The 23655-nt window shown below is 46.2% G+C and overlaps 1 protein-coding gene across 3 annotated transcripts in view; it reads left to right on the top strand.

The window, feature by feature from the left end:
* The window catches only part of SH3RF1 (SH3 domain containing ring finger 1), a 163951-nt gene that overhangs the window by 104696 nt on the left and 35600 nt on the right, over nucleotides 1-23655 (top strand). For all 3 annotated transcript variants that reach the window (XM_075931133.1, XM_075931132.1, XM_075931134.1), the window contains exons 5-7: nucleotides 7692-7994; nucleotides 8879-8989; nucleotides 23108-23262. In XM_075931133.1, the coding sequence (XP_075787248.1) occupies nucleotides 7692-7994; nucleotides 8879-8989; nucleotides 23108-23262 (569 nt within the window). The remainder of the gene's footprint in view (nucleotides 1-7691; nucleotides 7995-8878; nucleotides 8990-23107; nucleotides 23263-23655) is intronic.

Below are 23655 nucleotides of genomic sequence, written 5' to 3'. Positions count from 1 at the left end.
CCATGTTCTTCACTGTGAGCAGCGACCAACAGTCCAGAGGAGGGGAATGTCCCGGGTGCAAGGCCATGTGTGGCCTGCACAGCAGGCCCTGTCTCACACAGGGGCCCCGACGTGCCTAGAGGACCATGCTGCCTGCTTCCCCCTTCTCTCCCCCCCCCCCCCAGCCCACGGACAAGTAGCCAAGGGAAGTGTCTGGGCACAGTGGGATCCCCTCATGGGCAGCAGAGGAGCTGGGAGCAGCCTGGATCTCCCTGGGGTCCGCACACATAGGTGCGGGTCGCTGGGTTGTGTGTGGGAGTGGCTGCTGCCTCACATGTGCAGGCATGCCTGTGTGCTGTGTGCAGCACTTCTCGGTCTGTGTGCGGTCATGTCTGCACCCTTGTGGCTAACCTGCTTCCAGTTGGAGCACTCTCCTCCCCTCCCCTCCCCCATGACAGGACATGTGTGGCCTCCCCTGAGTTGGGGAGCAGGATCCCTGGTATGTGCAGAGGCTGCCTGCTGTGTCAACGTGCCACACACTAACGCAGCACATGGTTGCATGTGCAAGGATTGCAGCATGACATCCAGCCTGACCATCCCAAGTGTCACTCGTCCCCTGTCCCCTGTGTCCCTGCCTCATCCACCCTGTCTGTGTGAGAAAGTGAGACCACTCATTTGAAGATCCCTCCTAGGCATCTGAGGAATCTTGGGAGACATCCTGGCTCACAGGCACCTGCTCCAAGGAGAGGGGGTGATGGTGCCTGTCCCCTCCTCCTACTCCTACTTCAGCACGGCTGGCTGGCCCTGGCCCTCCCGCTTCTCCTCCGGGGCGACCTCTGGCCGGACAACTACAGGGGTCTTGACCCTGAAGTCCATGAGGATGTGGTTTAGCTCTTGGTAAGTAGCGGCATGTGTGAGGTTCTGCCAGAGAGCGGGATCTGGCCTCAGTGGCGCAGACATATCCCAGGTGGAATTCTTTCATTTTGCTCTGGATCTGTTGCATGGCCCGGACTGGGTGTCCCTGCTCTGCCAGGGAGGTGGCCATCCGGGCATAAAAGTCTGCATTCCTATGTTCGGCCTATGGATCTTGCAGAGGAGGGACTCTATCTCTGGACCTCTTTGTCCCCCTAGGATCCCTCCTATTGCTCCCTTGCAGGGCCAGGGGGTTACGGTGGGCTTGAGGCTAGGCCCTCGGTGTCCTGGTCTGTGGCAGGGAGAGCCGTGTGGTGACCTGCTGCTCTGTGTCTGGCTTCCTGCTACAAGCCTTGTCCAGGGTGCCTGCAGCTTTAAGAGGGACCAGTTGTGATTTGCTGGTATAGAGTGGCCACCAAGACACCTGTGCTTTTTCTTGAAGGCCTTTTTTTGTGCAAAAAATCCTTCCTTACTGTCCACACGTGCCTTTTCCTGAAAGAGCTCTTTCGCAAAAAGGCTTCTTCGTCATAGAAAGAGGAATACCAATTGCGCCAATATCCTCTGTTCTGTCGATTTACTTGTGAAGAAGCGCTTGCAGTGAGGCCAATACACACCTGAGGAATGTGTCTGGAAACATGCAAACCAGCCAGGGCAAAATGGCTGCTAACATGTGAAACAGAAATAGGTCACTTGACCATGTGACCTACTACAGCTTGGGAGGTACCAGGAATGGATATAAAGTGCCATGAGGCGGACTCCATCTTGTCTTCAATTCTGCTACTGATCCTAGATGCAGTCTTGCAAGGGATAGAGAGCTGGGAAGGCTTGCTGACCCATCCTGACATAGGATGTACACCAGAAACTTTTAAGCTAGCAGTTTGTAACTTCTCTGCTGAGAGCCTGCATCAAGAACTTGGTGATTGGTGCATGTAATGTATTCTCCTTAATAACCTTACTCTCCACCTTTTCTTTCCTTTATTAATAAAACTTTAGATTTAGATTCTAAGGGCGTATCTAGACTATGCCATACGATCGAAAGAGGATATGCAAATTCCCACAGAATTTGCATATCTTCTTCCAATTGCACCTTCGAAAGCAGAACTTTCAAAAGTGAAAGTAATTAAGACGCAGCATAAAGATTTGGCCCAGTGTGATCTTGTGGGTAAGATCTAAAGTGTAAATTGACTGGGAATCTGTGGCTGGTTCTTTGGGACCGGAAGAATCCGTTCGGGTAGGTGAGATTGGGTTCTATAACCCCTTACTTGTGTGTAAGGCCTGGAGGGCTGATTGTGGCACAGGAAGAGCTGGGTTGTCTGAGGGGTTTTGCTCCTGAAGCTTCCTGCTGGCCAGATTGGCAGCTGAAGCACTCTGTGTGACTAGTTTGTGGCTTATTTGGGAAAGGTCACCAGTCTGGGGCTGTAAGGAACCCTGATTTTGAGTAATTCTCCCTGAGTGGATGCCCTCAGCAGTGCCTGGTCTGTCACAACGTTCCACGAGTTTTGTCAGGAAAACGGTCATTTTTCTGACAAAACTCTGTAGTCTAGACATAGCCAGAGTTATAGGGTCTATAAAGAAGACAATGTTTTCTTATTTCTGAAGTGTGAAGTACCTTATTGGAACATCAGTGAAGAATGGCAGGTATTTTTACAATAATCCACCTGTAGTCTTTTTAAAAGTGAGTGAATCAATACCAAATGAACAAAATATACAAATATTAACAATACAAGTGAAGTGTTCATTTTGGTAGAAAAGAAATTAATATAATTTTGTGGAATTGCATCCATCCCATCCCTCAGTTTGTGAGGTCAGTCAGTGAGAACTCAAAATTTGCATAACAAATCAGTCACATTCCTTGCTAACCCTTTTTTTCCCGCCCTAACCCAAATCATCAAAAAATTAGTTGAAAACATGTTTCATTTTTAATTATCTCCACTACTTTTAGGGAGGTTGAATTCCTGACTCAGCACTTCCAAAATCTTGCATTTATTAGGGTAGACTTGGTGTCAATCATGTTTAGACAAAGTAGTCTTAATTATAATGTTGGGGAAAAAAATCAGTCTCTCTTGTAGTCATATTAAATCAAGAACAGTTGAATGAAACGTTTATATAAACTTGCCTTCACTTGTCTTGTCAGCCTGGATTGTACAATGGAAAATTATGCAAAAGTGAATGTTTTGCGTTGCTCTCAAAAGAGTACTTTATGTTCTTAATGGAAGAAACATACTCAGGTACATGTCAAATTTATTTAAAGGGAAGTATTCATTTAAAATAAACTACTTTGCATTCACATTGAAAAAAGAGCCTCCTAAAGAGATAAGCCAAGTGAAATGAACAGGCCTGGAAGTGTGCTCTAAATGTAGTCTATTGGGAATTTCAGAATCAAAGACCCTTGACTGAATGAGACTTAGCCCAAGCCTAATGCTGAACAAAAGTGCTGAGATAGACTTAGCTCAGCTAACTCTTTTTCCAGAAAAGGCTAAAGGGCAATACATTCATTATAACCTACATGATGAAGACCTTAAGTTCCTTTAACTTCTATATTATCATGAATACAGACGTTAGAATAATTGCTCATATATATAAAACCACTTCATTCAAGTTTTCTTTAAGCATTATCAGAAACCATTCTTGCAGTCACCATTATATATGCACAGCTATACAAAACCCCTTACAAAACCACCTACAATGTAACTTATGAAAGCCATACCAATTCTGTATGTCATGAAAACACATGAACATAGAATCAGTACATTCTAGCAAGAGGTCGTGTATGTGCCCATTGGTATTCAGGTTGGAGGTAGATTGTGGATGGTAGCTGAGTTTGAGAAGGGGAAACTAATAAATTGAACATAAAAGTGGTATGGGTTACTTCCTTGTGCTTTGTATATAGGGTTGGAGGTATGTGCATCACTGGAGTTTTGATATAGCTGCAGCTCAGGCACACGAGAATGCAGACTTGCTCTCCCATTCCTATCCCAAATAATAAGCCAGCAGCTACACTCTGCAACTGTTACAGTCTCCATATTGTTTTTAAGAAAAGACCAATAAGCAGTATATTCCACTGTTTAACCTATATGCCACTCTTTTGTGTTTGTTTCCCTAAGAGAGTTTAGCAGATGCCTTACATTTGAGTAATCTTGCTTTAATCCCATAAACATGTCAAAATCTTTCTCTTATTTGGGGTTCCTTCTATATAGAGGAAGCAGATCCTGCAGGCATTATTAGTTTCAGAAAGTAAACAAACATAGTTAAATGGAACTTGTTACCGGAGGGAATTTTAAGCAGTGGTTTTGGAGATCCTTGGATAAGCTTTTTACTCCTTTAATTGCTTTACTCTGATAAGAAATTCTTACTTTGTAAATGAAGTTTTGGTTTTCTTGTATTTGAGTCATCTGGGAATAAAATCTTCATCACATATATTGCAAGAAGGGAATGAGAATGGATGGGAATTTAAAATGTCATTCCATTATGTAAAGCATGTTTTGCTAAGAAGTAGGATGTGCATATTCTTATGAATGATGTGAAGAGATGGAAGAATAAAATGGAAAGGAATACAAAATCTTCAGTATGTCTAATCCTCACAATGCCTAGCTACTTACCTTGTGTGCAATATAGGACCATGAGAATTCAAGTGGCAGGACAATTTTTCTCAGCTTCTTGTTAACATTTTCTTTTGCTTGCTTTGTGTCCTTTAGCCTGCATATCTGGAATTTAATCATCATAAAGATCTGTAATAAACTAGCATAAATGTTTCCTTAGCTCCTTAAAACAGTTTTAGACTTTTTATAAAATGTAGAATTTCAGTACTAAATACATTTAAGTACTGGTTTTGAAAATTCATTGGTGGAGGTGAGTGTATAAACATGGTTAGACTCTTTCTACAGTGGAACAGAAATTATGCTATGTTATTTTTGCCTTTGCCTACACTAAATCTTTGAAAGAGATTATTCACTGCAAGTGGTAGCAACAGGGAAATCTAGCATACACAGGCCTTGGGAATGTTTACTATCATGTTGTTTAATCCTATTCATTTTCTGACATTCATATTGCTCTTCTCTGCTCCATTCAAAACACTAAAATAATCATCAGAGCTATTGTTCTGACCATGTAATTCAATTTTTGGAATGCCTCTACTGCTTTCCAGAGCACTTAGTTCAAACATTTTGTTCTTGCCTTTTGGGCATTGAACCACATTTCCCTTTCTTGTTAATCTGCATTTGTGTGTATTTATGTTGATTCTCCACTACTCTGGCAATTCCTGCTAGGGTTGCCAGGTGTCCAGTATTGGCCCAGACAGTCCGGTATTTGTGGCCTCTGTCTGTTTAAAAAAAAACAACAGAAAATACTGCACATGTAAAACGTCTGGTATTTCCTGTTTTTTCTCGGACGGAAGGACTCTTGGGATATTCTTCCCTGGCGGGAGCGGGGGAGGCAGAGAGGAGGGAGTAGAGCAGTGGCCATGGGTATTTAAAGGCACACTTTTTTATGTGTGGGTGGTTGTTTTTTTCTCAACCAATTTCCCGTCATGTTGGGTATTTTTTTGTGAAAGTATCTGGCAACCCTAATTCCAGCCTTTACCCTCATTTATCTGATTCTTGCACATATGTGATTTTTTTCTACACATTCCCACTGGCATAGAGTTTCCTCCCTGAACAGATCCATGAACTCCCAGTTGAAGACCCATTTGTATTTTCAAGTCTCTTTGAAATTTGCCAGCTAATACTGACCAAAGTACAGTAAACTTCCGATAATCCGGCACCTTTAGGACCCAGGGGGCGCTGGATTATCAGATATGCTGGACTATCAGAAGGGGGGGCTATGAGGGGTCTGGAGTGGGGTGAATCAGGCATGCCTGCAATAGAGCAGCTGGGGTGCTGCCGGGTTGGTCCCGCAGCGCTGAGGGGCAGCGCTACGGCACCAACCCAGCAGCACTCCAGCGGCTCTTGGGGACGCCTGGGACAGAGCAGCTGGGGTGCTGCCGGGTTGGTCCTGCAGCGCTAAAGGACGGCGCTGCGGGACCAACCCGTCAGCACCCCAGCTGCTCTGCCCCAGGCGTTGGTCAGTTTCAGCAGCGGCTGAATCCCGACGCCTGAGGCAAAGCAGCTGGGGTGCTGCCGGGTTGATCCCGTAGCGCTGCCCCTCGGCGCTGCGGGACCAACCCGTCAGCACCCCAGCTGCTCTGCCTCAGGCGTCCCGGATTCAGCCGCTGCTGAAACAGATCAGCGGCTGATTCCAGGAAGCCCTGGGCAGAGCAGCTCTGCCCCGGGCTTCCTGGAATCAGCCGCTGATCTGTTTCAGCAGTGGCTGAATCGGGAACCCCTGGGACAGAGCAGCTGGGGTCCTGCTGGGTTGGTCCAGCAGCCCCGAGGGGCAGCGCTACCAGATCAACTGGGCAGCACCCCAGCTGCTCTGCTCCCGGCTTCCTCGATTCAGCTGCTGGTCAGTTTCAGCAGCAGCTGAATGGGGGAAGCCTGTCTGGCTGCCTCAGCACTTCCGGGTTCCTGTTGGTGCCAGATCATCAGGAGTCCCGGAGCATTGGATGCCGGACTAATGGAGTTTTACTGTAGTAGGCATTTGGCTATGGTTAATTTTTTAATGAAGTCTGTGTATGTATACATGCATGCAGACATATTTGTGTACACACGTATATGCATGCACAATTTTGACTATATGTTTTGTTCCTTTCTCCCATATTTTGTATACTATTTACCTTCTTATATTATAAACTATTCAGAACATAGTCTGGCTTCCTTTCTGTGGATAGCACATAGATCAAACAAATACTGCAATAATCATATAGTGAGGTTTTGGTAAAATAAAGCATTTTTAAAACTTTCCCTGAACATTACAGAAGTCTTATAACACCCAGAAAAATGGCTAAAATAGAGAAAAGAAAGACATTGCTGAGGCAAAAAACCAGTGACTCCACAGTAAATAATCCCATAATTTCATTTTGATTGTTTTTACTTTGATCTTCATGAAAAAAATCGTCCCCCTCCCTCCAATACAAACACATTTTCCAACTCAAGGTTATTCATGTTAAAAATGGGCATGTGGATTAATATATGTAAAGGAGCACTACAGTCTACCTGTATTGATGTACTTTAGATCCTGAATGATTTGGTCCCTATAATGTTTCTTACAACAGTTTTGAGCTATAAATAGAATTTCCTGACAGTTACTAACATGATTTTATGCAACAGAAACTCTTACCCTTTTAAATTTTACTTTATTTTATTTCATCTAATGCTAATCTACTGATTGACTGAAGATTAAAATGCCTAATTTTTTTTATTTCTTGACTGCAGAGACAGGGTTTAGTTGCCTACTTAATACAGTGAAATGTATTCAAGTGAGCAAGATATTAATGAAAAGCTTATTATGAAATAATTAAAACAAAGAGTCTGTTGCTTTTATTATTGCTACTGTTTAATTAAACATGTAAGAGTTGTGAAGTCCATTAGAAGAAGTGACCCTAAGAGCTTTAGGTCTGCAGACTTGTGTTGTAACTCAGTGCAAAAGCTCAAAAGACTTATTTTAGAATGGACATTAACTGGAACCATGTCAAACTAAGGTTTCAACTTACATAGGTTATAGTGAAAGGCTTGTACGTGGAGGGAATCAAGTTATAGAGTGGGTCAGTACAGCATAAAGAGTTCTGTATTTCATAGTTTTCCATTTGAGTCTTACTTGTGAATAAAGTCTAGAAGTGCTGCTTCTTCAATGTTATTATTTTTCTTACCATTAAAGATTCTAAAAAGATTCTAAAATTATTCCTTAATGTGTTGGTTGTTTTTCAGTTTAACATGGCAGCCAAGCAGCTGATAGAGTTGGATAAGCCCTCAGGTTCTGTTCTTGACTCTGGAGAAGGTACCTCTGGAACATCCCATAACAATTCAGTTCAAAAGCACACTGATACAAAAAAGAACACCAAAAAGCGGCACTCCTTTACCTCCCTTACTATGTCTAACAAGTCTTCACAGTCTTCTCAAAACCGTCACTCGATGGAAATTAGTCCCCCTGTACTCATCAGCTCCAGTAATCCCACAGCAGCTGCCCGTATAAGTGAACTGACAGGCCTCTCCTGCAGTGCTCCTTCTCAGGTAAACTACCTGAAATTAAATACAAAACATGTTATGCATTTTTAATGACTATTGTAAAGCATTTTCATCATAATAAAGGCTTCTGATCCTTTCAGACTAAACATATTCAATAAATATTATATAAAGGGATGTTCTCTATTAGGTTATGCTCCAAATTTAGCATGGGGGGGGGGGGATTTTTTTTTTGTAAAGCCAACTGTGATGTGAATAGAAATATTTTCATGATTTTAAGTTTTATTTAAAGGTTTTTCAGTTTAAGCATTCTGTTCAAGTGTGTAAATAAATGAAAACCATCAGCAGATTTTTATAATATGTGGGAACCAGAAACTAGACAGTTTAATTGTTGTCCAAAATGAATAAAATATTGATAATTAACCAAGAGCACACATAGAGAAAGGTGACATGGTGACTTCAGAAACTCTTGGTCTTTGAACAGTCTCTGATATTAATTCTGATACTGATATGACAAACTCTTTGATTATATCCGATTGTATTATTTTAAAACTTTGAATATTCCTCTGTCTTGATGACACACCACTGTGTTAGAACAGTCTTCTGAATTACGGTACTTGTAAAGTTGACAGTTGTGGGAAGAATATATTAATGAAAGCTGTAAATGCTGAGATGATTTCACATAAAGTTTACAAACTAATTACATGTTTTATATTTCAGCTGATTTGTTCTTTGGTATTTAGAGAAAAATAAACACTAGATAGTTGCATATATATCTCCCAGTTTTTCTGAAATTAACAAGCCAAAAGCTGCTAATGGTGGTATTCACAGAAGAGTGCTGGTAGTACATTAATCAAAAGGTGTGCCAATGTACTGCAAACAATCTATTGTTTCAGGAATTACCTAAAACTAACATCAGTCTTTTTTAACAGGTTCATATCAGTACCACAGGACTAATTGTGACCCCACCCCCTAGCAGCCCGGTTACAACTGGGACTTCATTTACCTTCCCATCTGAGGTCACCTACCAAGCAGCTCTTGGTGTAAGTAGCATTTATCAAAACTGAGGCTCCTTGTGCATCTTTTGTTTCCACTGTCATTCTCCTTTCTGCAATTCTGGTAAACTAATTAGAAACGTTTGGGTTGTTTTATGTGATCACATCTGTGATAGACAGTAGTACACGTTGAACTATGATAAGTTTGGCGCTGAAGATCCTGAACAGTGTCCTCTACCATTAATTCCCTAAGCTTTCTCTGCCTTGTTGTGGACTGTGTGTCAGATGCATACTCTTATCCTCTCCCAACAGAATTTTTTTTTTTTTACTCAACATGAGTCATAACCTAAGATAAAGGGGTAAGAAATGTCACATGAAAAGCAACTTGCTTGAATCCTCAACTTTTGGATTTTGAACCCTCCTGCATTCAGTACTCAGAACTACCATGGAAGAGTTCTTGAACCACATGCAACAAGAACTATGGTCACCTCTATCACTAGTGGCACAGCACCTGGCTTCAGGTCTCCCCAGAAGTCCAGAACACAATTCAGTACCTTTTGTTTGACACTGTGGGATTGTTTTCAGAGGAGATGGACGCAGACCACATGGTTTTAAAGATTCCCAGGCGATTCTCAAGTTGCTCAGTATTCATAGGCCAGCACCTCAAACTAAATCTTTAAGACGCTACCTTCTGTATGTTTCTTCCCTGGTCTCTATAGGCAAGATTATACTTGCAGGTGGGGCAGAAACACTCAGCAATGACTATCCTCACAATCTTCCTTAGGCCCAGGCCACAACTATTTGAAATAGGGCCCGGACGCTAAGGCAAACTTTTGAAGATGTTTCTGAAGACAGAGCACTAGCCCAAATTGTGGATCTTTGCCTCTGTTTTTGAAACCATCTATTCCACTTCTACCATGCCTAGTCTTATAGCATGATAGAAGTGGGATATTCTATCTAATTCTGTGCCCTCTCAACGTCTGCTTTCCCTGTCCCTCCTCAGGGACTCTTCTCAGAAATAGCTCCTCATTCAGGAGGTTCAACTGCTCCTTACACTAGGGTTAGTTCCCTCAGGGGTCTAGAAACAGGTTTCTATTCCTGTTACTTATTCCCAAGGCCAAGGGTGGGATCAGACCCATTCTAGACCTGCAAAACCTCAACAGGTTCATATTGGTTTAAGTTTTGTATAGTCTCCCTGGCTGTCATCATACCCTTTCTAAATCCGAGGGACTATTACGCCATCCTTGATTTGAAGGAAGTGTACTGTTTATCTCAATCATACCACACACAAGAGGTTCTGGAGATTTGTCATCAACAGTTGCCACTATCAATTCACTGTTTTGCCATTTGGCCTTTCCAGGGTTCCAAGCATGTTCATGAAGTGCATGGCAGTAGCAGCAGCTTTTCTGTGCAAATGTTGGGTACGAGTCTTCCTGTTCCTCAACCACTGGCTCCAGGGCCAGTTGCAAGAACAAGTTCACCACCGAACTGACTTGAGTGATATTTAGTGAAATGGGTTATTCTGAATATTCCCAAATCCAAACTGGCCCCAACACAAGAGAGAGATTTCATCAGGGCCCTCCTGGACTCTACATGTGTGAGAGCATACCTGCCCGAATCCCACTTTCACACAATCAGAAATCTCATTGGCAGTCTTAAAAGGATCCCAACCATCCCAGCAAGTAACTGCATGAGAATCTTGGGGCACATGGTGGCCTGCAGGATTGTGATGTAGTACCCCTACAGTGATGATGGGCACCCAAGGCTAGTGAGTGGGCTATATGAATGGCCCTACTTCATCTCAGTGGGCCATAAGATTGAAATCAGTCATGTGCACTAATCATGTTCCTAAGAATAAGATTAAATATATTAATGCATGGCATGGTGAATATTTCAAAACAAATAGAAATGCTTTAATCATTCATATATTAATAGAACTGTCCACTTCACATTTTAAAAAAAGAGAGCTTGGGGTAGAGTGCGCCAGTGGCTGGGAGTCTGGCAGCTGCAAATGGGACCTGGATTGGTAGCTGGAAGAAGAGCCAGGAGCCACAGCCAGTGCTGACCACCAGGGGCCCACCTGTCGGAGTTGCTGGAAAGAAGGAACTGAGAGGATGAGGATAGGCAGCACTTAATATACTGGCACATTAGCATAGCACTAAAGAGGATGTTGCTGACAACCCTATGGATATTGCTAAGGCAAAAAAATCTCTGATGACCACACAAATAGATGCGTGCATACCTAGAATGGAAAGGAGCTGACCAACTCATTTCAAAGAACAAGTTACTAAAGGTAGATAATTGTTTTTTGCCCAACTCAGATAAAGGGGCACATAGAATTTGTTTTCTGTATTTGAATCCAGCTTTCTCTTATCGAAAGAAAAGAAAACCTATGTTCTGAGGCCGTATCTCCACTTGCCATGCCAGATATCGATCTTCTAGTAAGGACCCACTAAATGGAATGCTGAGGGCTCCCCCAATTGGTGCCGGTACTCCTCCTCCTCATGAGGAGTAAGGGAAGCCAACATGAGTGTATGTTCCATAGTAGGAGGTCAATGGAAGAAACTCTCCCATCAACTTCCTTTACTCCTCAGAACTCTGTGAAGTACAGGGTTTGACAGGGACACCATTAGAGTTCTGTTAGGAGGGTCCTTATTAAACTAGTTTAGACAAGCCCTAGATACTTATGGGCAAATCAATGCTCCAGAGATTGAGCTTCTGGGATTTGATTCCTTACATTTAGTAAGGAGCCATTAAATTGAACTCAGATGGTTCCTCAGCGGAACAGAGATAGCTATTTAAACCATCCATAGCAAAGGTCGTATGACTACAACCGACTCAGACAACAGTCTCAGAGGAAGCACCCACCTCAGTTTCACTCCTTGGCTTCCCAGGCTATGAAGCAGCACATTTGAACATTTAGTTGAGGTTCTGCCCAACCTTCTCATGATTCCAGTGCCAACAAATCAGTACCATCTTTTCACCCACAGATTAATTCCCTTTTTCTAACACTGGGACTCCATAACATTGGACCAATGGGTTTTAGAAATTATTCCTACAGGATACATCAGTCCTACCCTCCCCCATCCCTCTTCATGGACCTCTCCCATGAGACCCCTCTCAGACAAGAAACTGACCGCCTTCTTCACCTAGGAGCAATAGAAAGGGTCCCCAACCCTGTCAAGGGCGAGGGTTTTACTCCAAATACCCCCTGACCCAAAAACACACAGGGGACTGGCGACCCATATTAGATCTCCTCAAATTCAACAAATTCCTATGCAAAGAGTGATTCAAGATGGTTACACTGGTATCAGTTATTCCAGCACTGGATGAAGGGGACTGGTGTGCAGCCGTCAACCTACAGGACACATACTTTCATGTTGTGATACATCTATCGCAAAGATGCTATCTGCAGTTCATCATGGGAGAGGACCATTTCCAGTACAAAGTTCTCTCCTTTGGTCTATTCTCCACCCCTGGGTCTTTTCAAAGGTCTTAGCAGAAGTGACAGCTTACCTTTGATGGAAGGGGATTGTGATTTTCCCTTACTTGGACGATTGCCTCATAAAGTGCCGATCACGTGCAGAGGCAACCACCATAGTCCGGAAGACCAGACACTTATTCCACTATCTGGGTCTCCATATAAACAAACAGAAATCAACTTTGGATCCTGTTCAGAACATAGAATTCATTGGGACTCATCTCGATTCTTTATCTTCCCGAGTTTACCTGCCACACCATCATTTTTCCATGATACAGGATCTGGTAGCCACATCATCCATGAGTATTTCCACCACTGTACTTACCTGCCTCCACTTGATGACCCAGCCATATGGCCACTAATACTTACATAATTCAGTATGTGCTAGGGATGTACACGACTAATCAACTAGTTGACTACCCAGTAAGCAAATGCTTATTGGGTAGCCGAGTAGCAATTCAACTAGTCACTTCCCACTCTTGCTAATTCTATCAGAGAGAGGCAACAAGGGGGGGAGCACAAGCCGGTGTGACTGGGAGCCAGCTTAAAAGCTGGTTTCCCTCCCCCGTCTTTGTGGGGGGCAGAGGAGGCAGAAGGCAGCAAGAAAACAGTGCAAGTAGGGATTGAAACAGTCCCGCTCATGTCGGTCCAATTGTTACTCCTCTCCCTTTGAAATATACAAGAACCGCCTGTGGCTCTTGTACATTTCAAAGAGAGAGAAGCAGAGAGAATCCACTGCATCTCTCGTTTTGAAATATACCAGAACCACCCACTGAAAGGTCACTACCCTCATTTTGAGAATCTCTGGACTAAAAGTTGTGATTTCCCTGTGCCTCCTGCCTCTATAATTCTTGTGATGTAGCTATGTTAGCTTAACTCTGTAGTATATTGATGAGTGTGATAGGTAATTTTGTCAATATGCCAGAAGTCTTAAACATTGTCAATTTTTTAGTAGGCAAACATAATGATAGTTACTTAAGGTGTTGAACTTCATTAATTTCATTTAATATTTGTTAACCACCTTCAGCAAAGTATTTTCAATAGTCTGTTTTATTTTAAAAGAACAAACCAAAGATCCTCTACTATGGTACTGGTCTACGATTAAGTATTAACAGAACAAAAAAAAAATATGAGAGAGATCTCACCATATATTTCCATGCCAGTTATATTGTAAAATCTATGGATGTAACATTTCAAGTGTTTAGAAAGTAATACATTTGTAAATCTAATATATAAAGGAGAATGTTTGTATGTTTGTGCTCTAATAACTTGGACACTATAAGACCTCTCGCAACCAAACTTTCCATGGGGTAACCTTTCCTCCAGGAGAAGGTTTTAAGGTACCGTGGGAGGGTGTGATGGGGGCCCCACTCTCTCCTCCTCCCCCCGCACTAGCTCTGCCGGCAGCAATGCGCTCCCAGACCACTGATGTTCTGGGCCTGTGGCGCTTGCACAGAGGCGGCACACAGAGGCCCGCCCTCATGGCGCAGGCACGCCTCAGCCAGCATGCAAACCAGCGGACAAGTGGACCCGGGGAGAGCAGGGGCACTGGTAGGGACGCCGGCGTGGAAAAGGGCACTGACAGTTAAAACCAGCGCCGGGCCAGACACAAGGGGGGGAGAGAGAGAAGGAGAAAGGGGGAGCAGGGTCGGCTCTTTTGCACGCTGCCAACCCTCCCTTCCCGACCACCTTCCTAACTGCTGGCCTGTGCCCCACACAGACAGCACCACCCTCTGCCCCACCGCTTCCCCATCACCTCCCAAACTGCCAGCCAGTGTCCCACACAGACAGCGCCCCACTCCTCCCCACCCCTCCCCCGCCACCTCCCTAATGGCCGGCCTGTGCCCCATACAGACAGAGAATCTGATTTTCTTCCACCACATCTGTTCAAGTACCACCCTATCTAATATATAAAAGAGAATGTTTGTAAGTTTCTGCGCTAATAACTTGGACACTGTAAGAGCTACCACAACCAAACTTTGCATGGGATAACCTTTCCTCTAGGAGAAGGTTTTAAGGTACTTTTGGACCTGATCTGGGTCCCGCCTTGCCCCCCACGCCACCTGCAGCCCTGGGTGTGAGCTGGGGCACCCCTTCCGTGTGTAGCCTCCTGGGACTCACAGTGCCCCCACCCCCATGCACACAATGGCTCGGGCACCTGCCCTGCCCCATGTGGCACCTGCAGCCCCAGGCGCAAGCTGGGACACCCTTCCCGTGTGTAACCTCCCCTCCACCCAGGGTTGCTCCCCATCTGCCACTCCCAGTCCTCCGGAAACCAAAACCAAAGCTGGCCAGCCTTTCTGCTCAGTTCGCTGGCCTTATCTGAGCAGAAGGAATCCGTGTGCCTGCTGCAGTGCAGGGCGGAGGGGCCAGGTTATACTGCTGTGAAGCCAGCCGCCTACTGTTCATACTGTGAGTGGGGCTCTTCTGGGTCTGGTTCTAGCCATCAGGGTTAGATGTGAGCTCTGAGCTTTTGCTTGCCAAGGCAGGGCAGGTGGATTCCTGAGCCAGCCTTGCAGAGAGAAGTCCCCTTGCTACTGGCTGCATGACTGTACTATTCTCCTGGGGGCTGGCTGCTTGGTCCTGAGGGGAGGAGGATCCTGCTGCTCTCACAGGGTCAGGTATGGGCCAGGAGCCATCAGCCCCCAGGGTCTGTGGCTCTGGGGATCCCCTGGCTCAGGGTCCCCTACTTTCCTAAATTTCTAAATTTTGTTCCTCTGGTTTCCTGAGCAACGCCGGGTAAATCCAGTTAGTTCCAAATAAATTCCAAGTGATCTCCTTTCCTTATATAAATGGATTGTAAATTATACTTTGTTAACAAAAAATATGAAGTATAGGTAGTTTTGATAATTTTATTCTTCAGTAGCAAACAGTTTTAAAACCATTATGGGGAGTGATGTTAGGTTTTTGTTTTGTTTTACTCATCTAGAGTACTAAAATACATATTATATTCTTCTGGGAGGTCATATATGTTCTGTCTTGAGTACAGTTGGTTTATCTGGAAATCACAAGAGTGTATATGTAATCAGAAGATTTAAATAAAAATAAGGTCCAAGTGTTTCAGATCTTACCTTACTGATCACACCATTATTACACATTTTGGGGAATATATGTTTTTTTATATTCTGTTTAGGTGATGTTTTCATTTCTGCTAGGTTTTGAAAACAATGATGGTGCCATTCATTACTGTATATTGGAAGTGCAAGATTGCATTTTAAAAAAGCTGTCTTCATTAATGTGTCTGCTGAATGCCGTATGAAGATAATCTCAGTATGTGTAGTGCTATGACATCTTGTATGAATATTTACTTGGAAAAATGAAAAAGAAGAAATTTAACCAATTCTTACCAAAAAAATCTAATTGAATATAATTTAAATTCTGAATGTCATGGTAGTGATCTGTATTTATGTGCTGATGTATTGGAACAGACAGGCATACAATACATTTTTGTCAATGTGTATTTTTAATTTGGGGATTTCAAAGCTGAATAAACAATCGAATGTTTCAGAAATGTGTTTAGAAATTAAGGGATTGTTTCACAGTAGGTTTGATAGGTGAAAATAGTTTGTGCTTTCTGTGTTACATACTGGGAGAAGGAGTGCGGGGGTTATATTCAGTTTTTACATGGTATAGTTCAAAGAGGGTTTGGGGAGGCAGTCCTATTTTGTTTTTTTGTTTTCCCAAGAGTGTCAGTATACAAGCTGCTAAAGAATTATCTGAGGTTTTATAGATCAGAAGGTAACAATTACTCTATTGATTTTCAAAAGGAATGGAATCCTGTAGGCAGAACCCCTGTTAGGATCTGCCTGTAAAGGAACTGCCACTTTTCACTGGAGCGCTTGTTAAAGATTACCAGTCTTGATAATACTGAATTTCAAAAGCTGGCATTTCTAAGTAGAAGAATAAATGAAAGTAGCAACAATAGCACAGTGACTGTGGTCTACTATTGTTCTTGCTTTTTGTAGCCCACACATCAAAGGGAATTTTCCATTAGAAGGAGTGATTTTTGGGGTGAAAATGACTGCAGCTGAATTGTATATTGTGTTTCAGCTTGAAGCTACAAAAACAACCAGGGATTGAAGTCTATTCAACAGCAGGATGTAAAACTTACTTCTTCTTCGAGTGATGTCCCCGTGGGTGCTCCACTACAGGTGTCGGGCTCGTCCCGGCGCCGCAAACCGGAAACTTCTTCGTAGCAGTAGCCCCCTCCGGAGGACCGCGCGTGCGCAGTGTGTCCCGCGGCGTTCGCGCCTTTTCTGCGTCGCGCGGTCCGACCCGCCAGTTCCTCCTAACCGTCCACGGCCGCAGACGGATCTGGAACACGCTCCTCTCCTGAGGAGGAATCGTTTAGTTAAAAAAATCAGATATATGTTCAGTTGTTTCCCAGTTAGCCCCTTCCCAACGTAGTGTTAGTCAGTGTTATATCGTTAGTTAGTTAGATTGGTTAATTGTTTAAAAAAAAAAAAAAAAAAAAAAACACCCCTGTTACTTCAACCCCCTGTTTTAATCCCGGGGGTTACACCCGCTCAGCGAACCATGCCCGGTTCTCCCGGGTTCAAGAAGTGCGCATCATGCGGCGAGGCTATGCCGGTGTCGGATGGCCACTCCCGCTGCATTCGCTGTCTAGGGGAGGGCCATATCCCTCAGAAGTGTGGCCATTGCGCCAAGCTAACGGCGCGCACGAGGCGTGACAGAGAGATGCGCCTTAAAATGCTCCTCTTCAACAAGGCTCTTCAGCCGCCGACGTCAACAGAGCGAGAGACCGAGGGTACGCACAAGACCAAAGAAAAGGCCTCCGCTTCGTCCAGGAGCCTAAGTGCGGCAGACTCGAGAGCCGCGTCGGGCCACCCACAGGCGATGGAAAAGCCTTCCAAAGCCCGTAGCACATCGGCGCCGAGCCCTGTACTCTCTGTGGCATCGGCCCCGCCAACCCGTCCGGAGTCGGCACCATCATCAGCGGCACCGAGCCTCCGAGCGGCACCGCAGCCGGATTCGGTGCGGTCCTCGGCACCGAGGCAATCGGCACCGTCGGCGCATGACCGTGCCCCGACTAAGACGGCACCGGTGGCCGGCCCGGCACCGAAGCCTAAACAGGCACCGAAGCCTAAGCCGCAACAACCTAAGGCACCGGACACGGCACCGAGGAAACACTCGGCACCCAGATCCCATCCAAAGCCTAGCGACGCAGCCACTCCTCATCCTCAGGGCGCGTCGGCACCGCACCGCACCGACCGATCGCTGGAAGTGGAGCAGCCGTCTCAGTCTCCCGTTTCGGCACCGGATCCGACGACCTTACACCCTCAGGTGTCGGGACAAGAAGTGCTTCCGCCTTCCTCGCCTCCTGCGCCTCAATCACCATGCCTTCCAGGGGAAATCTCTGATGGGGCCTCACTTATCTCGATCCCAGATAGCCCGGTCCCCCATACTTCTAGAGCGGTACCGACGAAGGCACAGAGGAAAACACACCACCCTCGTACCCCTTCTCCAGGTTCGGACAGGGCAGCCTTCTCGCCTGGACCTTCGATTTCACCTCAAAGACGGCGGAGCCACTATCACGAGTACTCTCCTGCACGCCGCTACTATAGATCCCCGAGAAGGTCCATCACACCGCCTCACTATCACCGATCATACTACTCCAGATCGCCGTACCGTTACTCGTACCGTTCTCGTTCCCCTCGATCACCTACCCGCTCCCGCTATTATCGTCATAGGAGCACTCTGTCCTATTCTCCACAATACTCTCATCGTGCGTCTCGTCACCGCTCACCGCATTCGGAGCGTTCACGATCAATATCGAGGCGCTCACCCTTGTCTCCGAGCCGACAGCAAATATATTCGCCAACGACCCAAGGCTCTATTCCACCGGCTCAACGCCCACCAGCGCCTACGGGAGATGCGTCCACGACTTCGGTCCCACAGGACGATACCACTCAGTCACCAGTGGCGGAACACCAGTCAGTGGCCTCCCCGACAGATGTCGCTTCCTCTTCTCCTGATGATGCGGTGTTTAACGACGAACCCCCTCTAGCAGATGATTATAAGCAGTTCCATGAGCTTTTTACACGGGTAGCGGATTCACAAAACTTACGCACCTCGGGGGCGCCTCCAAAACACCATCCGCTGCTCAGAAATTTACAACATTCTAGTAAATCCAAGCTAGCTCTTCCTTTCGATGCCGCGATATTGGAGGTAGCCAATGACATCTGGCAAACTCCGGCGTCTATGCCTCCTACCAACAAACGCACGGACAGGAAATATTTTATCGACGCCAAGGATGCAGAGTTTCTCTTTACCCATCCTGTTCCGAACTCTATCGTGGTTGACGCAGCACAGCAAAAGGCGAGATCCGCGCAGGCGAGAAATTCTATCGCGGACAAAGAGGCCAAACGCTTGGATTTGCTAGGCAGAAAGGTCTATTCATCTGCTACGGCCACATTGAGGATGGCAAACTACTCTGCCCATCTTGCCAACCACGACTTCGACAACTATTCGAAGTTAGTGCCGCTCATACAGCATCTCCCACATTCCCAAAGGGAGGTACTGAAGGCCATAGTACAAGAGGGGTACACAGTGGCCCGTAATGCGCTCCAGATATCCCTCGATATCGCGGACTCGGCCTCCCGCACTACCGCGACGTCCATCGTCATGCGACGAGACTCTTGGCTCCACCTGGCTTCCGTGCCAAAGGATCTACACCCTAAGGTGGAGGACCTCCCATTTGACCGAGCATCCCTGTTCGCTCAAAACACAGACCAAGTGTTTCACTCAGGAAAAGACTCTAGAAATACGTTAAGAACTCTAGGGATGTACACCCCGCCCTTCAGGCGCAGGAGAGCCTGGCCATATAACAGGCAGAGGCCGCCTCCTTCTTCGGCTTCCTACTATACCAACCAACGATTTAGGCCATACGACCAGCATAGACAGAGGCAGCGCCCCCAACGTCGCCGCCAGCAACCTAACAAGGCCAACAACCAGCAACAATCTAGACAGCAAGTTTGACATACTGATCGAGAGTCTGCGAGCCATCCCTCAGCTAGAACCCAACGCGAGAGTAACCAAACTCTTCAACCGCCGTCTGTATCCATACTCCCTTCGTTGGTTTGCCATCACCACAGACCGCTGGGTCAGGGAGATTGTAACCTCAGGACTCACCATTCCGTTCTCCACCTTGCCTCCCACCAACCCTCCCTCCCCACCCCTTTTCAGGGACCCCTCCCACGAAAATCTGTTACGACAGGAAGTAGTACACCTACTTACCATAGGTGCAGTGGAAATAGTTCCTCCCGAATTCCATCGCAGGGGGTTCTATTCCCGATACTTCCTCACAGAGAAAAAGTCGGGGGGATGGAGGCCGATACTAGACCTTCGCGGTCTCAACCGCTACCTGCGAAGATACAGATTCAAGATGGTTACTCTGGGTTCCATCATTCCAACACTACAAAAGGGGGATTGGTTCGCGTCTCTCGACCTGCAGGACGCATACTTCCACATTCCTATCCATCCAGCTCACAGGAGGTTTCTGCGATTCACCGTCGGAGACGACCACTACCAATATGCGGTACTTCCCTTCGGCCTATCCGCAGCTCCGAGAGTATTTTCAAAGACCATGGCAGTCATAGCGGCATACCTCCGTCGAGCGGGGATCACCATCTTCCCTTATCTCGACGACTACCTCCTCTCAGCACCTTCGAGAGAACAAGCCGAGATGGCAGTTGCCACTACAAAAGGCATCTTCGAGACCCTTGGCCTAATTATCAATCTGCCAAAATCTACTCTAACTCCGGCCCAGTCCATCGTGTTCATTGGGGCCAGACTAGACTCTACCACTGCTATGGCGTATCTGCCTACGGACAGAGCCGACACCATTCGAGACCTATCGAACGTCTTGCTCACAGCCCCGAAGGTCTCTTACCTTACCTGCCTGAAACTATTGGGCCACATGGCCTCTACCACATACGTCATAGCCCATGCTCGCCTCCGCATGCGATGTCTGCAACATTGGCTCCTCATAGCCTACAAACCGGGCATTACCAATATCAACACTTTCATAACCATCCCTGCCCGAGTCAGGAAATCGCTCGTTTGGTGGACTCTACCTGCCAATACTCTAGCAGGCGTTCCATTCCGGATCCAGCCCCCATCCATTCAATTGACCACGGACGCGTCGCTAATAGGCTGGGGGGCGCACATGTTGCACTACCGGATTCAGGGACTGTGGTCCCATCAGGAATCCCTACTCCATATAAACTTCCTGGAGCTCAGGGCAGTCTTCAACGCATGCCGCCACTTTGTCCAACATATACAGGGGACCACCATACAAGTCCTTACCGACAACATATGCACGGTTTACTACATCAACCGGCAAGGCGGGGCCCGGTCCAGGACTTTGTGTGCGGAAGCAGTGCGCCTGTGGAACTGGGCGATCCGCCACAGGATCGCGCTCGTAGCTTCCTATCTCCCCGGCAAAACCAATATAATTGCGGACACGCTCAGCAGATCATTCCACTCCCAACACGAATGGGAGCTCCTTCACTCTGTAGCCCTCGATCTGTTTCGGGCATGGGGTTACCCAGAGATCGACCTCTTTGCCACTCGCGACAACAGGAAGTGCCGCTCTTACTGTTCGAGAGCGGGGATAGACAACCAATCCTTGGGGGATGCCTTCCTTCTCAATTGGGGAGCGTACCATCTCCTCTACGCTTTTCCCCCAATCCCGCTGATACCGCGGGTAATACAGAAAATACTATCAGACTCGGCGACAGTAATCCTCGTGGCTCCCTTCTGGCCGCGCCAGACTTGGCTCACGCAACTCATGCAGATGTCGGTGTCCAGACCTCAACGTCTTCCAAGGATCAACAACTTGATCTCACAACAAAACGGCAACTTTCTCCACCCGGATGTCGACCGCTTGCACCTGACAGCTTGGCTCCTAACTGGCTCCAGGGCCTAGAGTTAACCTGCTCCCAAGCAGTCATGGATGTACTCGTGCAAAGCAGACGACACAGCACCCAACGATCGTACATCTATAAGTGGCGTCGTTTCTCAGCCTGGTGCCGGCCACAAGCCATTAACCCCCTAAATGTGCAGATCCAGCGTATTCTGGACTACGTCCTGCATTTACACTCCCAAGGATTGGCCGCTGCTTCGCTAAAAGTACACTTGGCAGCTATTTCGGCTTTTCACGCTCCCATAGAGAGCTTTTCCGTTTTCTCTCATCCACTTACGAAGAAATTTCTCAAGGGAATTTCCAATATTTGTCCACCACACAAGCCTATCCCGCAGCCATGGGACCTTGGCCTTGTACTGGACACCCTTACCCGCCCACCATTTGAACCACTTGCGACTTGTGAGTTACAAATTCTCACGATAAAGGTTACCTTTCTCCTGGCAATAGCCTCAGCTCGGCGAGTTTCAGAGCTTGCAGCACTCTCAGCGGACCCGCCATACACGATGTTCACTCAGCAGGGAGTCTCACTGAGATGTCACCCATCCTTCTTGCCAAAAGTCAACTCGTCCTTTCATGTCAATGAACCTATAATCTTCCCTACTTTCTACCCCAAACCGCATGCTACACCGGAGGAAGCCCGCTGGCACACTCTGGACATTAGAAGGGCATTGGCATTTTACCTTGACAGAACACGTCCATTCCGGAAGTCTCCGCGTTTGCTATTATCACTCGCTGATCGCTCTAAAGGTCATCAGCTGTCGTCCCAACGTATTTCCAAACATATAGTTAACTGCATCACCCGTTGCTACACTCTCAGGGGGAAATCTCTGCCCTGTTCGCTAACAGCGCATTCAACCAGAAGTATGGCTGCCTCCACGGCTTTTATGAAAAATGTATCTCTTACAGACATATGCAGGGCAGCGACATGGTCGTCCGCATCCACCTTCGCTAGACACTATGCCCTTGACCGTCTCAAGGTCGCTGACACAGCAGTCGCTCAAGCAGTCCTTTCGTCCGTGCACAAGTAAATCCGAAGCACAATCAGTGCGAGGGTGACTGCTTCATACTCACCTGTAGTGGAGCACCCACGGGGACATCACTCGAAGAAGAAGAAAAGGTTACTCACCTTGTGCAGTAACTTCTGTTCTTCGAGATGTGTGTCCCCGTGGGTGCTCCACGACCCGCCCTCCTCCCTGCTTCGGAGATCTCTCTTGTATCTTGCAGATGTTCCGGCTAGGAGGAACTGGCGGGTCGGACCGCGCGACGCAGAAAAGGCGCGAACGCCGCGGGACACACTGCGCACGCGCGGTCCTCCGGAGGGGGCTACTGCTACGAAGAAGTTTCCGGTTTGCGGCGCCGGGACGAGCCCGACACCTGTAGTGGAGCACCCACGGGGACACACATCTCGAAGAACAGAAGTTACTGCACAAGGTGAGTAACCTTTTCTTCTTTGGAAGGATTCTGGATTCTTTTCAAGAATTCTTATGAAAATGTTGTTAGTTAAAATTAGAAACAACACTTTCAGCTTCCCCTGTGCTGGGAAACTGCTTGTTTCCTTAACTGCCTGTCGTGACTTCAAAATCTTAAACTGGAAAAAGAGAGAAATCTAGTTGTCTGGTTGTGTCTTAACAATGAATGATAGAATGCTGTGCTCAACTAGTTTAATGTTAAATATTTTTTTTCAGTATCTTAACACACTTTATTTTCTCTTCCTTTTTAAATATTCTGTTAATACTAGAATATGAATCCCCCCCTTCCTCCACCACCTCTTTTGTCTGCCACAGTCATTGCTTCAACATCTTCAGGGCTGCCTTCTTCAGGAATAGTACAAAGGCCTGTATCAGGCTCCACTGACCAAACAGCACATTTACGTCCACAGCCTCGACCAAGTGTGTAAGTGAAATTCAGATATGTTGCCAATAGTGAGTTTGGGGAGTGAGCAGAAGGTGTGGGGTTTATAAGGGGAAGGGGAAGAAGAAAATACTCTAAGACAAGTCATTTTGGATATAAACTGGAACATGCTCATGACACGTTATCTGGCCTGACTCCTGCTAAAATTCCCAGAAAGCAGTGTATATAATTAGGAAACAGAAGCAATGCAATAGAGTCGATATGTGATTTCCTCTGTCTTCATACTATTTACCACAAAGGTAAATATAATAGTATTCTGCTACATTGTTATTATGTGGACACAGTACAAATATATAAAAGCGGCAAGGAGTCCTGTGGCACCTTATAGACTAACTGAAGTGTTGGAGCATAAGCTTTCGTGGGCAAAGACCCACT

Source organism: Pelodiscus sinensis, chromosome 5 (assembly GCF_049634645.1).
Source record: "Pelodiscus sinensis isolate JC-2024 chromosome 5, ASM4963464v1, whole genome shotgun sequence".
Taxonomy (NCBI): Eukaryota; Metazoa; Chordata; order Testudines; family Trionychidae; genus Pelodiscus; species Pelodiscus sinensis.
Note: the sequence above shows the minus strand (reverse complement) of the source record. Positions and strands in the feature narration are given on the sequence as shown.